At 55.3% G+C, this 12,891-nt stretch overlaps 3 protein-coding genes across 3 annotated transcripts; 2 read left to right on the top strand and 1 right to left on the bottom strand.

Annotated features, from left to right (window-relative positions):
- Nucleotides 1-1,792: 1,792 nt before the first annotated feature.
- Nucleotides 1,793-4,784, bottom strand: ACRALDRAFT_1074512 (uncharacterized protein). The gene is made up of 4 exons (XM_071018250.1): nucleotides 4,495-4,784; nucleotides 4,021-4,433; nucleotides 3,149-3,961; nucleotides 1,793-3,089 (listed from the first exon to the last, which is right to left on the bottom strand). The coding sequence occupies exons 1-4, from the start codon at nucleotides 4,759-4,761 to the stop codon at nucleotides 1,886-1,888; spliced, it is 2,697 nt and encodes an 898-aa protein (XP_070876497.1). The 5' UTR covers nucleotides 4,762-4,784; the 3' UTR covers nucleotides 1,793-1,885.
- Nucleotides 4,785-5,100: 316 nt separating this feature from the next.
- Nucleotides 5,101-6,170, top strand: ACRALDRAFT_2039900 (uncharacterized protein; the record flags this gene model as incomplete). Its single annotated transcript, XM_071020999.1, has 2 exons — nucleotides 5,101-5,485; nucleotides 5,563-6,170. The coding sequence occupies 2 exons, from the start codon at nucleotides 5,101-5,103 to the stop codon at nucleotides 6,168-6,170; spliced, it is 993 nt and encodes a 330-aa protein (XP_070876496.1).
- A 2,525-nt stretch (nucleotides 6,171-8,695) lies between these two features.
- On the top strand, nucleotides 8,696-11,464 carry ACRALDRAFT_1074510 (uncharacterized protein). The gene is made up of 2 exons (XM_071018249.1): nucleotides 8,696-8,772; nucleotides 8,886-11,464. The coding sequence occupies exons 1-2, from the start codon at nucleotides 8,741-8,743 to the stop codon at nucleotides 10,945-10,947; spliced, it is 2,094 nt and encodes a 697-aa protein (XP_070876495.1). The 5' UTR covers nucleotides 8,696-8,740; the 3' UTR covers nucleotides 10,948-11,464.
- Nucleotides 11,465-12,891: the final 1,427 nt, after the last annotated feature.

Genomic DNA, 12,891 nt, shown 5'->3' with positions numbered 1-12,891 from the left:
GCGGCTGGCTAGAAGGTGCTGATTGGGGTAGGGACACATGGGCTTGTCCGGATGCTGGGTCTGAGCCATGCACGGCTGCTGTCTCCCGTTGGACGCGTTTAGGCGTTGTTCCCCGAGAAGGCGTGTCGAGAGCTAAAAGCTCCTCGTCCGTTTCAGAGGGTGGCTCGAATGCGGGGGCAATCGTATTACTGTTTGCTGCTAGGGCGGTAGGTCCGCGGCGGCTCGGTGGAGTGAGGAATTCGTCGTCCATGTCTTCATCAGAGTCTTGTATCACTCGCCGCTGGGCGTTTCTCGGTTGCCGTCGTGCCACAGATTCGGAGCCCGCGGTCTGGGGATGGGACCGCTTGACGCCTGCATTTGCCTTGGGCGGTTTGTTGGTCTCCGGCGAGGAGGAGAGCAGGAGTGCTTTGCTTGGTGTCCTTCCGAGGAATTGGTCGTCCGAGATGGTGCTAATTGCCCGGGTGGGTGTGGCTCCAAGTCCGGCATTGTCATCTAGTCGGTAAGATTTTTTGCTTCGCCTTGGTGTTTGCGACGTGGCTCCCTGATCGTTCAGTCGGGACTCGCCACTAGCCCGGGCAAGACCAGGCGTAACGGCTTTAGATGTCTTCACGGATTTGGAACTTGGAGGTGCCGGAGTCCCGATGACCTGGTAGATGTCCGGGAACTCGTCCGAATCGTAGGGTTCGGCCTTACTCATATCGGTGCTTTTCCTCTTCTTCCCGCGTGTCGGTTGAGGCTCTGGCCTGGAAGCATGGTCCTCGTCCCATATCCTCACGTCATCGCCAAACTGGATCGAGTCTGATGACGGAGCGGTGTCTTCTCCCGTCAAATCCATAATGTCGTCAAGGTCTTCGTCGAGATCCCAAAGATCTGCTTCCGATGCTCCGGGTCCTTTGGCGTTTGTTGCTCCTACATAACAGGTTAGCCATTTAATACAGCTCGGCATAGTAACAGACAAGGCTCACCATCTTGCAAAGGCTTGGCGGCGTAGGCACGTTGAAGTCCACCGCCATGGCTAGAATTTTCGGATGCTGGTGTGGGGAGCTGTTGCTGCTTGAAGACGAGGGACGATTTCTTGGGCTTGGATGCCGAGGTAAGCTTTGCCATTGTCGCAGATGGCTCTCCTCTTCCTCCTGTGTCCTGCACGTCATGTGCCGCCGAGTCCAGGTTGGGTGTACCCACAGCATTGAAGCTGGGCTTAGGCTGTGAGCTGGGACGGATAGATAGATCGGCCGAGTTTGTAGGGGTGTTCAGCTGTGACCGCTCGTTATTTAGGGACTGGGAGAAGCTAAGAATGGCGGAATTCCCGGCAGATGGATATTCTATGTTGGCAGGTTTGCACACGGCGACGTTGCTCAATAGCCACGAGATATGCTCCCCGAGGTTGTGACGCGTCATGAATTCGGTGGTGGGTTAACGCTCGGAGTATGGGAAGACATTGGTGACTGTGACTGGATCCGAGGATGAAGGGTCGTATCCTCCGGTCCGTATTGTTTTGACTGCAGTGTGGGATCAATCCGTCGTTTGACCTGCCTACTTTGTATGTAGGTATTGTGCATGGTGGTGGTATCGAAGCGGCAATAGAAGACGAGTCGCGTTGGTGGGGATGAGAGACGCGAAATGATTACTCATCCAATTAATCACTCGTGATCCCGTGATTTCGTGATCCCGTGATCAAGCGTCGAATCGCGCCTTTACCGTGCACGGTCCTACTGATACTGTACTATGTAAGTACGTTGACGGCCTCCCAGTCCTTGACTTGTTCTGGTTCATTACACTTCGCGATGGATTTCGTTTTGCTCAGGGACATCAGATTCAACACCAAGTTGTGGACCAAAGCCACCTATATAACGTAAAGCGCCAAAGATACATAATCCTCTTAATGCTACCTGTTCCTCGCCTTCTTCCGGAAGTCCTTTTCCCTCTCGTAAGCGTTCGCCTCCCGGCCCTCCTCGTTCTGAATCTCCGCCACGAGCCGCTTGTACTTCTTCTCGTACGCCTCGTCGCGGGCGATCTTGGCCCGAAGCTTCTCGCGCGCCATGAACCGTGCGTCCTTGCGCAGTTCCCGCAGCGCTCCCTTGCGCTCCTTCTTGTGCTCCGCCCGCAGCTTGGCGAGCTCGGCGCGCTCGCGGTCCGGATCGTAGTGCTTGTGGGGGTCGAAGGCATCCTCGAACTTCGGGATCGCCGTCTTGATGGCGAGAGGGCGGTGGTTGTGCTCAAGAAGCGGGCGGCGTGATAGGACGGCCGTCTGCCGCATGCGCGCGAGCTTGAGTGCCACCCTCTCGAGGCGCCCGAAGAGGGCGGCGGAGAATTTGGCACGGTGGGATGATTTGGCAGAAGCGATGTTCTTAAGAATGCGAAGCGCGGGCTCGAAAGTTTCAATGAAGGAAGGCCCCCCAGTCCAGAGGTCAGCGGACGCTTCCAGGAGCTGAATAGCCGCACCGATGAGGGCGGCCTTGATCACCTCCGCCTCCGCCTTTGTATGTTCCTGGGGGACGCAGTCGGTGATCTTCATCTTTCGGTCCTCTTTCGCGGCAGCTGTCACGCGAAGGCCGTCGGCCGGCTCATGGAAGGGGAAGTTGCCCCCCAAAGGTCCGGACACCGCCAGGGCCAAGGTGTTTAGCGAGAAATTCATGACCTCCGGTACGAATCGACGAGAAAGTTTCTGGTACTGTAATGCGAGCGTGGACAGGTAGGTCCCAACGGCGTAGTCGGAAAGCGTCCGTGGTATCTTCTGACTCAAATATCTTGTCATCAGTAACAGCGCCGGACTTGCCACCTGGTGATAGGCGTCTGACGTCGGGTAGATGCTGCCGATAGCAGCGAGCAGTGTGAGGTCGCCCAAGTGGAGCTCGAACGGTCGCAGGTTGATCTCCTTGATATGTTCCCTGAACTGAAGCCCGATCTCAAGTGGGAATGACTTGGATAGCGAATGGACGTGTCGCGTGATGCTTTCCAGAACTTGAAAGGGGACACTGCCTCCTGAGTGATCCGCAGCAATATAGTCTACTAAAGATTTTGAGAAATTCCCAAGCATCTCCTTGTACTTGCTATCGAGCTTTGGGTGATAGAGCGCGCGAATACGCTGACTACAGGGCCTGTTAGTGGATAACAGCACGTAGATGTTGGAGCCTGGGGTAAAACTCACACAATAGTCGGGATTTTGTCGACAGGGTACTGCCGGACCAAGGCCACGAACTCGTCGTAGTCTTGAGGGCATGGGAACGAATAGGGCAGCTCATCGGCCGACCCAGGAGCCCCGTTTGTGGCACCGCCGGAGCCACCTTTGGCAAAGACGGAGCTTCTGGCCTCCTCTTCAGTCAGGAGCCCCTTTGTGAACTCGTCATCGGATTCATCATCCGCGTGCTCGGGGCCAGACAAGTCCTCGTCCTCTTCATCGTCAAAGTCTGAATCGACGGGCTCCAGATCTGAACCGCTGGCGACGAGATCATCGTCAATAATGAAGGAATCTTCATCTGGGAAGTCGGCAGCGGATTGTTTTGCCTTGACTCCGCTGCCCAGGCCCCAGTCTTCCTCTTCCTCAGTGGGGAAGAATTGGACCGCAGACTTTTCCTGGCCATGTTTGCCTCCTTCTCCTTCCTCCTCGTCATCGTCCGAGCTGTCGTCCGACACGGACTCGCCCCTCATCCGCTTCAGGCGTTTCTCCTCCAGCTCCTTGAGACGCTCCGACTCCTCTTGCACTATTTCCTCTTCGGTCTTGGTTCGGTTGGTGGGCTTCGATCGGCGATCATGGACAAGCTGCTTCAGGCGACGGTCAAAGTCGGAAATGAACTGGCCCTTGTTTATGCCCAGTGGTGTAACTGTGTCTGCTTCAGCACTGGTGTCTTTCTCAGTATGTGTCGCACTACGTCCAGCAAGCATCATCTGCAGGTTTCGCAGGTCCTTGTCTAGCTCCCGCCGAAGCTCGTCGTCTTCGTCCTTGGCCACTTGTCGCTCGTACCTGTAGAAGGGCGGTTAGTCAAAACACTGCAGTCCTAAAAAGGGGAGGACTTTACGTGCTTGTATGCCTTGGACTTGGCGATGACTTCTTGCATGATTTCCGCCTTGGTCTTCTTCCTCTGTGGTTGATCTTGGGCCTGCTCCTCGTCCTCGTCTTCGGCGCCAAGCTCGTCAAACCGTGGGCGCTTCCGGCCCTTCCTCTCCGAATCCGAGTCGCTGCCTCCGAGATCATCCTCGTCGAAATCCTCGTCGAGCGCAAGGGACTGGCCATTATGGGTAAGCGAGTCGATGGGTTCCGTCTCCTCAAGGTCGAAGAGACTCGTCTTCTTATGCGACCTCTGCTTTTCGCGGACGAAACGCTCCAACATCTTGTCTTCTTCTGCCATTGTCGGATCGGCCTCGCCAAATCGCTTGTCCATGATGCCTCCCACGCGGTTGCGCCGTTGCATCTCGGCAAGCAAAGTCTCCCGCCGCTGATACGCAGTTAGCGTCGGAGTGACAGTGACATGACATGATCTAGGAAGTACAACGAACCCTCTCTTCGCCCAGAGACCGGGAGGCCGTCGGCCGGCCGGTGATTTCCTCGGCAGCATTACGAAGACTTGCTACGGGGAATTTTGGCCCTCTCGCGTTCTTCTTGAGGTCGAATGGGTTGAATTCTTCGCGAATTTCCTGGATGGCTTCTCTCCGATTCCTTTGTCCGGTTTGGCGTTTCTTCTCCTTTTTCGACTTTTGTGGACCAACAATTCCCTGCTCGCGAAGGCTGGCCTTCAGCCGCTTGAGATGAGAACCCCCTGCCATAGTTGGGCGAGATTTATCGTATCGTGTTAATAGTAGTGGACATCCACAAGGCTTCGTCTCAAAATTTTGAAGGCGATAACTGGAAGTGCAGGTGCTTATCTTATCGCACCTGGTCATTATCTAAGTGGGGCATCTAGCGGTGTCGAACGGCAAATCTTGGGAGAGGAGAGGGCGCAGCGATGGTACTCGTGGTACTCGGTCTTACCATTTACGACACCCGTTTCTTTATCCAGCTATCCACCAGAATCGGAGGACAGTCGAACGGCAGTCTCAACAGGCAGCACTATCGGTGTTAGCTGACGATGAATATTTCCCCCTGATCCGCCAATATTGCCGAGCATGTTCTATTCGGGACTGCTGCGATTCTTCCGCGATGAGCGCGTTATCCTTGCGGGAATCGGCGTCACCACGCTGGCCATGGTGTCGCTCATGACGCAGGCGCTGGTTGTGGTGCGCGACGAGAACGAAGTGAAACCCACGCCGCCAAAAGCACAATATATCACTCAAGAGACGGAAGATGCGCTGCAGCTGGAGACACTCGACAAACTACTGGCCCATCCTAACTACTCCATCCAGGATATTGCGACGAGAATCCTCTGTGACAGGGCCGTCAACAGCGACGAGACGATGCAATACCTCCTATACAACATAACCCGCCCTGACTATGATACTCGGACACAGAGCCTTCGCGCCTTGGCGATGCTGTTGTGCCAGGCACACGGGGGTAAATACGAGATAGCACCGGCTTACGGGTGCACCATAATTACAAGTCATGATGGAGACTGACTAGTAGACTCACAGAAACCCTAGCCCAGATGCACAACTGGAAAGGGTACACAGCCCTTGTCAGATCTCTCGAGCTTTCCTTGGAGGAAGGGGAACATCCGAAACTTAACGATCGACTTTGGGACGATTACCCGCTCCGCGATATGGCCGAAAAGTTCTGCCTCTCGTTCGCCCTGGAACTGGTCAACAGGTACGACGCCGACATGTTGGTCAAGGCGAAGTTTGTGGAAAAGTGGCTCGCCAAACAAAACTGGGGGGATGGGGACCGAGAGAGGCGCGAGAACTTTCTCTATTACGTCGAATACAGGAGTAACAGGATTGTCGACATTATCACGAAGATAGCGCGTTCCCACGAGGGGAGCAAGGCGCTCGTTGCAAGCAAACTGGCGGCCGAGTCGAATTTTAGCCTGAGCTCCGAGGCAGCCTTCCTAGTCCAGCCGACACTGCGGGCGGGCGAATTGGATGACGACCAGGCAGGAGAACAGATGCCACGAAACAGGGACCATTCCGACGAGGAACAACGGCTTCGACGCCAACATCGCGAAGCTATGGTGTTCAATGACGGGACGCGCCCCATTGGAAGGGAGGACATAATTGAGCGGAGCGACGCTTCGCTATCGTAACGACTTTATTCTATTGTATTGGTATGGCCGCGGCGCATCGTGCGGGTATCGAGCGCAAGCCAGCGCCGACATGCGTACGCAACGTTTCTTATGAACTAAAGCGTTGGCCGGCTAGGTGCCGTCGAGTATCGATATTTTGAAGCCGAAGAGAAAAGAGAAGAAAAAGAAGAAGGCTCCGGGCCACCTTCGCGAAGAAGTGAAACGGTCGCCAATAGGGACTCCTTGAAATGGCATCCCATCGAAATCAGGGTTCAATGGACTGCCCAGGGAAGGCTTTTATTGAAATAATATACGCTCTGTAGGAAGGGAGAAAGGGACTGGAACAGCATCAGAGTAGCCAGGGAGATACGATGGCCTCGTCCAATGCACTCTCCTTGTGCTAACGCTCTCTGTGGCGGCCCGCGGGGAACTGAGAGGGGACCCATGGTGCAGTTTTTAGCGGAGGCCTAGGGAACGGGCTACCCCGCGCTAATAAGCTGCCAGCGCCCGACGGTGGCGGCCCGCGGTGTTCCGTGCTGCTGGGTTTGTGTAATGAGGGAGGGCCTGTGTGATGAGGAGGACATTGTAACAAAAAAGAAGAGGCAACTGGAATCGCCTTGGACACTATTAACTGTAAATGTATCGATTATTGGGGCGACCTGCGCGGAGGGAAAGGGAAGTAAAATGTATAGCTATACATAGTGTCAGTGTCCCCGTGGGATGTTAACCACCCCAAGAGACCGAGAGAGGGAGCAAGGTCACATCGCCACGTACGGGGGATCCTGGATTGGCCTTGGGAAAATAAAAGTAAAATACCACCCGACACGGTTTTCTCCTTCGTTTTCTGGCTGTTATGAATTGTGAGTTGTACGTGGTAAGGTAGGGAAGAGTAAAACAGTAGATAGGTATATAATTACGTTGTATGCAGAGTCCGGGAGCTTTCCCCCGTCTTCGTCTTGGTTCTCCCGAAAGGAACGGCAGCCGGAAACGGCCACACTGACCCCTATCGTCGTAGATGGAAAGATGGAAAGAAGACCTCTGGTTCGCGGAAGCACCCCTGTCACCAGCGCAACCACAAAACTCCCACCGCCAATTCGCCCAAGTATGTGCTGAACTGCAGTACTAGCCGTGCTTTGCAGGTATGGTACCTACATACAATGTACGTCTTGCAGGAACTGACGAGAGATGCGACGGAATAGGCTCGAAGAAAAGAGGTTGCCATTGGTAAGAGCGGGTTTGTTTTGTTTTGTTTTGTTTTCTTTCGCTTTCTCTGTTTTCTTCACCTTCTCATGCCTTCTATTTCTGTCCTCTTTTCCTTTGTTCCGATGCTGGCATTGAGGCTTCATTTTACCCTCGTACGCCCAAATCGCTGCTGTATTCACCGCTGCTCTCCAGATCATTAAACGACGCCCCTGCTAAACCCCGCCCAGTTCATTTCAATCTCTTCTTTTCCAAGACAGGCGTTGACTGGCTTTGACTGGGTCGAACTGCCTACCAGCCAGCACTGACTTTCAAGCGGACGTTCGTTCAGAAAAAGGTCCACCAGGTTTCTGCGAAACCGAACAACGATCATCCGTTGTGTGACCAAGATCATCACTCGTAAGTCATTACCTTACCGACTTCCTGCCCTCAACTTGCTTGAGGACCACACCATTGCACTGAGCCTTCCCCTGGGGGTTGGGTTGGTGGTGTGGTGGAGTCTGCCGAATAAACTAGGATTACTAATGGTTCAGGTTGGTCGCGCGGTGAACCGTTCGCTGGGGCCGCTAGGACCACGCGCCTTTCAGTTGCCGTTGCCAGTGCGCCAGAGTTTTTAGTGGGTTTCCTTAGCAGATCATCGCTCCGCCAAGTACACACCACACAGTGGAGTGACAGAAGCCGCCTTTGCCAGGTACACCCGCTGTACAACCCCTTTTCCAAGCCGGCAGTGTGACCCGCTGTGTACCTGTGGTGGGGCCATAGTACCTCTGAGTACCTAACAAAGTGCAAAGGCACCACCAAGAACCAAAGAAAGCGGTGGGCGGCCTACAGAGGTACCGCCCGGCAACCATCGCATCATGTCACCCACCCTTACCGAGACAACATCACCACCAACACCAACAACAACAACAACACCCAAAAAACTTCTATCCCCAGACAAAATTCGATCGCAGCTTGCTCAGCCATCACGACAACTCCGCAAGGCTCCGAGCTTTTCAAATATCCACGTCGCGTCCCACGCTGCATCTACGCCCAATCTCAACTCGCTCTACAGCGCCCACGCGCGCCTCGCCCCGCCGCTTCCTCCGCTATCGCGTAAAGGGTCCTTCGCCGCGCTCACCCAAACGTCCCTCGCCGCCATCCCCGATGTTAGCGAGACCTACGGCATCGAAAGCGTCCTGACCGAGCCGTCATCGCCAGACAAGGAAAAAATGATGCCGACCACCCCTAGACGGAGCCCTGGTCCCGGCATGCTGGGCCTGGGGGGAGATTTGGCCGTCGGGGATTCCGTCGACGTGCCCGGCAACATGAACGGTATTGTTCGCTTCGTCGGGCCTGTTCGCGGGAAGAAGGGCATCTTTGCCGGTATCGAGTTGCATCCCGACTTTGCTATGCGGGGGAAGAACTCGGGTGATGTAGATGGGTATGTCGTCTGGGGAAACTTTCTCTCCTGGCTATTAACCACCTATTTTCCCTTTCGTTCTATGCTTTTACTTTTCCTTCTTGTTTCCGGCTGACCATAATCTGTGCTTTCAGTGAGTCCTACTTCACCACAAGCATTCCCGGTGCTGGTATCTTCGTACCCTTGGCCAAAGCTCTCCGAAGAGACTCCCCTCCAAACTCGGTGTCGACCACCTACCCTCTCACTCCGACAACAAGCTCCTTTGGGGGGCTCAGGGCTGGGACGCAAAATTCGACAAATCATGCACCGCCAACGCCGTCTCTCCCCAAATTCAGCCAGTCGATTGGTCCTGGGGCTGCTCCTCCAAGAGCACCTAGTCCTCAGACGAGACGCACCAGACCGTCTTTACCGCGACCTGAATCGCCCATTCGGAGGTTGGCCATGACACCTGGACCCCGACCCTCTTATGGATCCACTACGCCAGCACCTCGGGTGCCGTCCCGATATGGCACGCCGCCGCCGAACCGGTTTGCACAGAGTGTGCGTGGGACGGCGGGAGATCCGAGCAAGAGGACGCTGGAGAGGCAGGCGAGCATTGGTCCTCGCAGCGCGTCAGCCCTGGGACAAGCCTCAAACTTTGGCGGCGACGACGACGTCGTGTCCACGAGCATGCAGCCGCCGCCTGCGAAGACGAATGGGAGCATCGGATCCATGTCATCGTTCAACTCCAAGTTCAGGCCGGCGTCCCGGGCCAACAATGACGAAGAAGTGGAACGGCTGCGAGGGCAGCTCGAAGACCGCGAGAGGCAACTCCGGGAGCAGTCGGCCACGCTGGGCGAGATGGAAAGCAGTCTTACCGAACTCCAGGCGTTGATGGAGAATCCCGAGACGTTGCGGCCGCGGCGAAATAGCCTGGACGACAAGGATTCGATGCAGCTCCGCGCCATCATCCGGGAGAAGAACGAAAAGATCACCATGCTCACGGCCGAGTTTGACGCGCACCGAGCCGATTTCCGCAGCACCATCGATACGCTGGAGATGGCCAGCACCGAGACGGAGCGGGTGTACGAGAAACGAATCGAAGAGCTCCAGCAGGAGATCCGGGAGCTCGAGTCGAGGATCGAGGACGTGGACACTGTGGCCCGCCAGTTTGCGCAGCTGGAAGAATTGGTCCAGGAACTGGAGGAGGGCCTGGAAGAATCACGCCGCAGCGAGGCGGAGGCCAGGGGCGAGGTCGAGTTTCTGCGCGGCGAAGTCGAGCGCACCCGGGCCGAGCTCCGTCGGGAACGCGAAAAGGCGTCAGGCGGCGGCGGTGGGGCGGGTGGTCCCAAGGAGGGCAACGAGGGAACGGCGAGCTCAAAGGAACTGGAGCAGAAGGAGGACGAGATCCGCGGCCTCAAAGCCATTATCCACTCGCTCAGCCGCGACTCTGTGCCCGGCGGCGGTGACGGTGAGGCGGCGGAACGGTCGCACCCAGGCCGCAGCGGCTCGTTTGTCCAGACGCACTCGGCCACGGACGCGCAGGCGATCCGGGAGAAGATGGAGAGGGAAATGGCGGAGCTGCGCGTGATGCTCGACGACAAGAGCCACCGCGAGGAGGAGCTGGAGCGGGAGCTCGAGGTGCTCCGCCGGGCGTCGATGACGAGGGAGGCGGGCGCGCAACGATCGTCGCTGCGGGACTCCCGGGACACGGTGGTCCTCTCGCGCCGACGCGACTCCCGGTCGTCCCCCGAGGAGACGCTCAAGCGGGGCAGCACGCAGACGCTGGATCCGATGGTGGAGAGCGACGCGTACTCGACGGCGACGGAGAACAGCACGCTCTGGTGCGAGATTTGCGAAACGGCGGGCCACGACGTGCTCTCGTGCACGCAGATGTTTGGCGACGGGGCCAACAGCAGCAGCAACAATGGCGCCGCGACCGCCACCGCCGCCAGCGCCCGTGCCTTGTCGACGAGCACGGCTGGCCAGCAGCAGCATTTGGGGAGTGTCAGTGACGACGTCAAGCCGGCGCCGCTCTCGCCGGCCAAGACGAAGACGCCGCTGGCGACTCCCACGGTGTCGGCGGCGCCCAACCCGCTCGACTCGGGGCCGGTGGCCGGTAAGGCCAGCGGCGTGGTGGACGACTCGAAGTGGTGCGCGTTGTGCGAGCGGGACGGCCACGACAGCGTCGATTGCCCTTTTGAAGACGCTTTCTAGAGGTACAGGGGCATGTCTCCCATCATGTTCAATTTACATTCTACCCCTTTTTTCTTTTTTTCTTCTTTTTTTTCCGTTTTTCGTTCCTACGAGTACATCAAAGACAGCATATTGCAGCGAACGATGATACCACTTTCCTGCTCTCTTCACTCTCGATTTCTTTTACGGCGCAGATTTGCTTGAGGGCAGATGTTTGTATGATTCGCTCCGCTTCTCCTGTGTCTGTTCACAGCGCATGGGCCCAGGACAGGGGGGCAAAGAGGGTAGATATGACGACGGGACACGGGCATCGGAACGACATGAGCTGTACAGAATATACGAAGACAATGAAAGAGGGTCGACGATGGAGGATGGAAGGGGGGATCAAGATGGCAGGGGACGTGCCGTCTTGTGAGCGTTTTATTTCGTGCTCAGTTGTTGTAGGATATTATATTTTTAATAGACGACGCCGCGGCATAAGTTGTACGCAGGATTAAGGGCAGGATTTCCAGAGTCAATTGAATCAACAGATCGACTGTCAATTATTGTATGCTGTTTGATTATGACAACAACGACAACAACGACAACAACGACAACAACGACAACAACGACAACAACGACAACAACGACAACAACGACAACAACGACAACAACGACAACAACGACAACAACGACAACAACGACAACAACGACAACAACGACAACCACAATAACAGGAACAGCAGCAGCAAAAGTTCAATTAATCTAAACGATCCGAATATCCAAATGGTATAGTCGGAATATCCTGTCTCTTGTGTTAATAGTCTATTCCGGGTATTCATGCCCATCCCAATATTCTATGATACCTCTGTTGTCTGTTACTAGAAATCCTAAGCGCCCGTATCGCCTCCACCCAGCCCAACCGCCTGTGCTATCGTTGCCAGAAGCCAGAATACGCCTGTTAATTCATCCTTGTTTGGCTCGATATCCTGATCCTCGGGTTCCTCGGGTTCCTGGCGTTGCTGCATATCTATACTCTGCGCAGACTCCTGAGGTGGATAGTTATGCGCCGCGTCTATCGTGTCTCCATGTCTTGTGGTTGGCGCGCATTGATGTTCTGCGTGTAGTCTTCGTCTTCCTAGGACGTATTCTCGGCCATTTTCTCCATGCGACGACTATTACCGCTATTGGGCGGGTTTGCTTGAATAGGTTCTTCAGGGAGCTGCCCCCTGAATACAACTTGCGTTCGGTCTGGGCTGCGTTGTTGGCTTATTTATATTCGCCTGTACAGGTATATTTTCGTCGCTTTGTCCGTTGTTTTGTCGATTGGCGAGTTCTAATCCACGCTCGACGTCGTTTCGCCGGCCATGGCTAGTGTACTTCGGTGTAAGCCGGCCCGTTGTAGGGCGAATGCTCTGGGCTCAGTATTGTGAGAGTGGAAGATGTAATAGGAAGCGTGTCTTGTTCTTGTCTCTGTGTGTGTGTGTGTAGGAGGAAGAATCTCCCAGCTGTTCAAAGGGAGCCTTCGAGGCTAATATACCCATCATCAAAGCTGGCCTGCTGGCAAGCACCACGCAACCTGTACCTACTCTGTACAATTTTTAGCATTTAAGCAAGTACGAACGAAGCACATACGAAAAATAACCACATCAGGCGTCTGGAAAGAATGATGGAGGAGCGGAAGGAAGCACGGTAAACCAGTTCGGGAGGGAACAGAATAACACAAATTTGGCTTCGATGGGAAAAACATCGGTTTCTTTGCTTGGACGGACGGACGGACAGACATGAAGAAATGAGGTTGTATCATCACATCCCCGACAAGACGACATTCCTGAACCTGGACGCCAGGCAAACGGTTTGGGAGTGTTCCTCTTCCACTTGGCGAAGCCGTGGGACGGCGGCAAGATCCCAGTCAACGCTATTCAGCCTATACTTTTCCCCTCGAGAAAGTTGACAGCAGCAGGATCACGGTACAAAGCAACGGAG

Source organism: Sodiomyces alcalophilus (assembly GCF_042370955.1).
Source record: "Sodiomyces alcalophilus JCM 7366 unplaced genomic scaffold ACRALscaffold_2, whole genome shotgun sequence".
In the NCBI taxonomy this organism is placed as follows: Eukaryota; Fungi; Ascomycota; class Sordariomycetes; order Glomerellales; family Plectosphaerellaceae; genus Sodiomyces; species Sodiomyces alcalophilus.
Note: the sequence above shows the minus strand (reverse complement) of the source record. Positions and strands in the feature narration are given on the sequence as shown.

Bases quoted from the DNA above. Each gene is read 5' to 3' on its own strand.
- ACRALDRAFT_1074512 (XM_071018250.1), bottom strand. From the start codon at position 4,761: ATGGCAGGGGGTTCTCATCTCAAGCGGCTGAAGGCCAGCCTTCGCGAG. The intron at 4,434-4,494 runs GTTCGTTGTACT...ACTGCGTATCAG, and splicing joins GGTCTCTGGGCGAAGAGAGG to CGGCGGGAGACTTTGCTTGC. The intron at 3,962-4,020 runs GCACGTAAAGTC...GCCCTTCTACAG, and splicing joins GCCAAGTCCAAGGCATACAA to GTACGAGCGACAAGTGGCCA.
- ACRALDRAFT_1074510 (XM_071018249.1), top strand. From the start codon at position 8,741: ATGCGGGGGAAGAACTCGGGTGATGTAGATGG. The intron at 8,773-8,885 runs GTATGTCGTCTG...CTGTGCTTTCAG, and splicing joins AACTCGGGTGATGTAGATGG to TGAGTCCTACTTCACCACAA.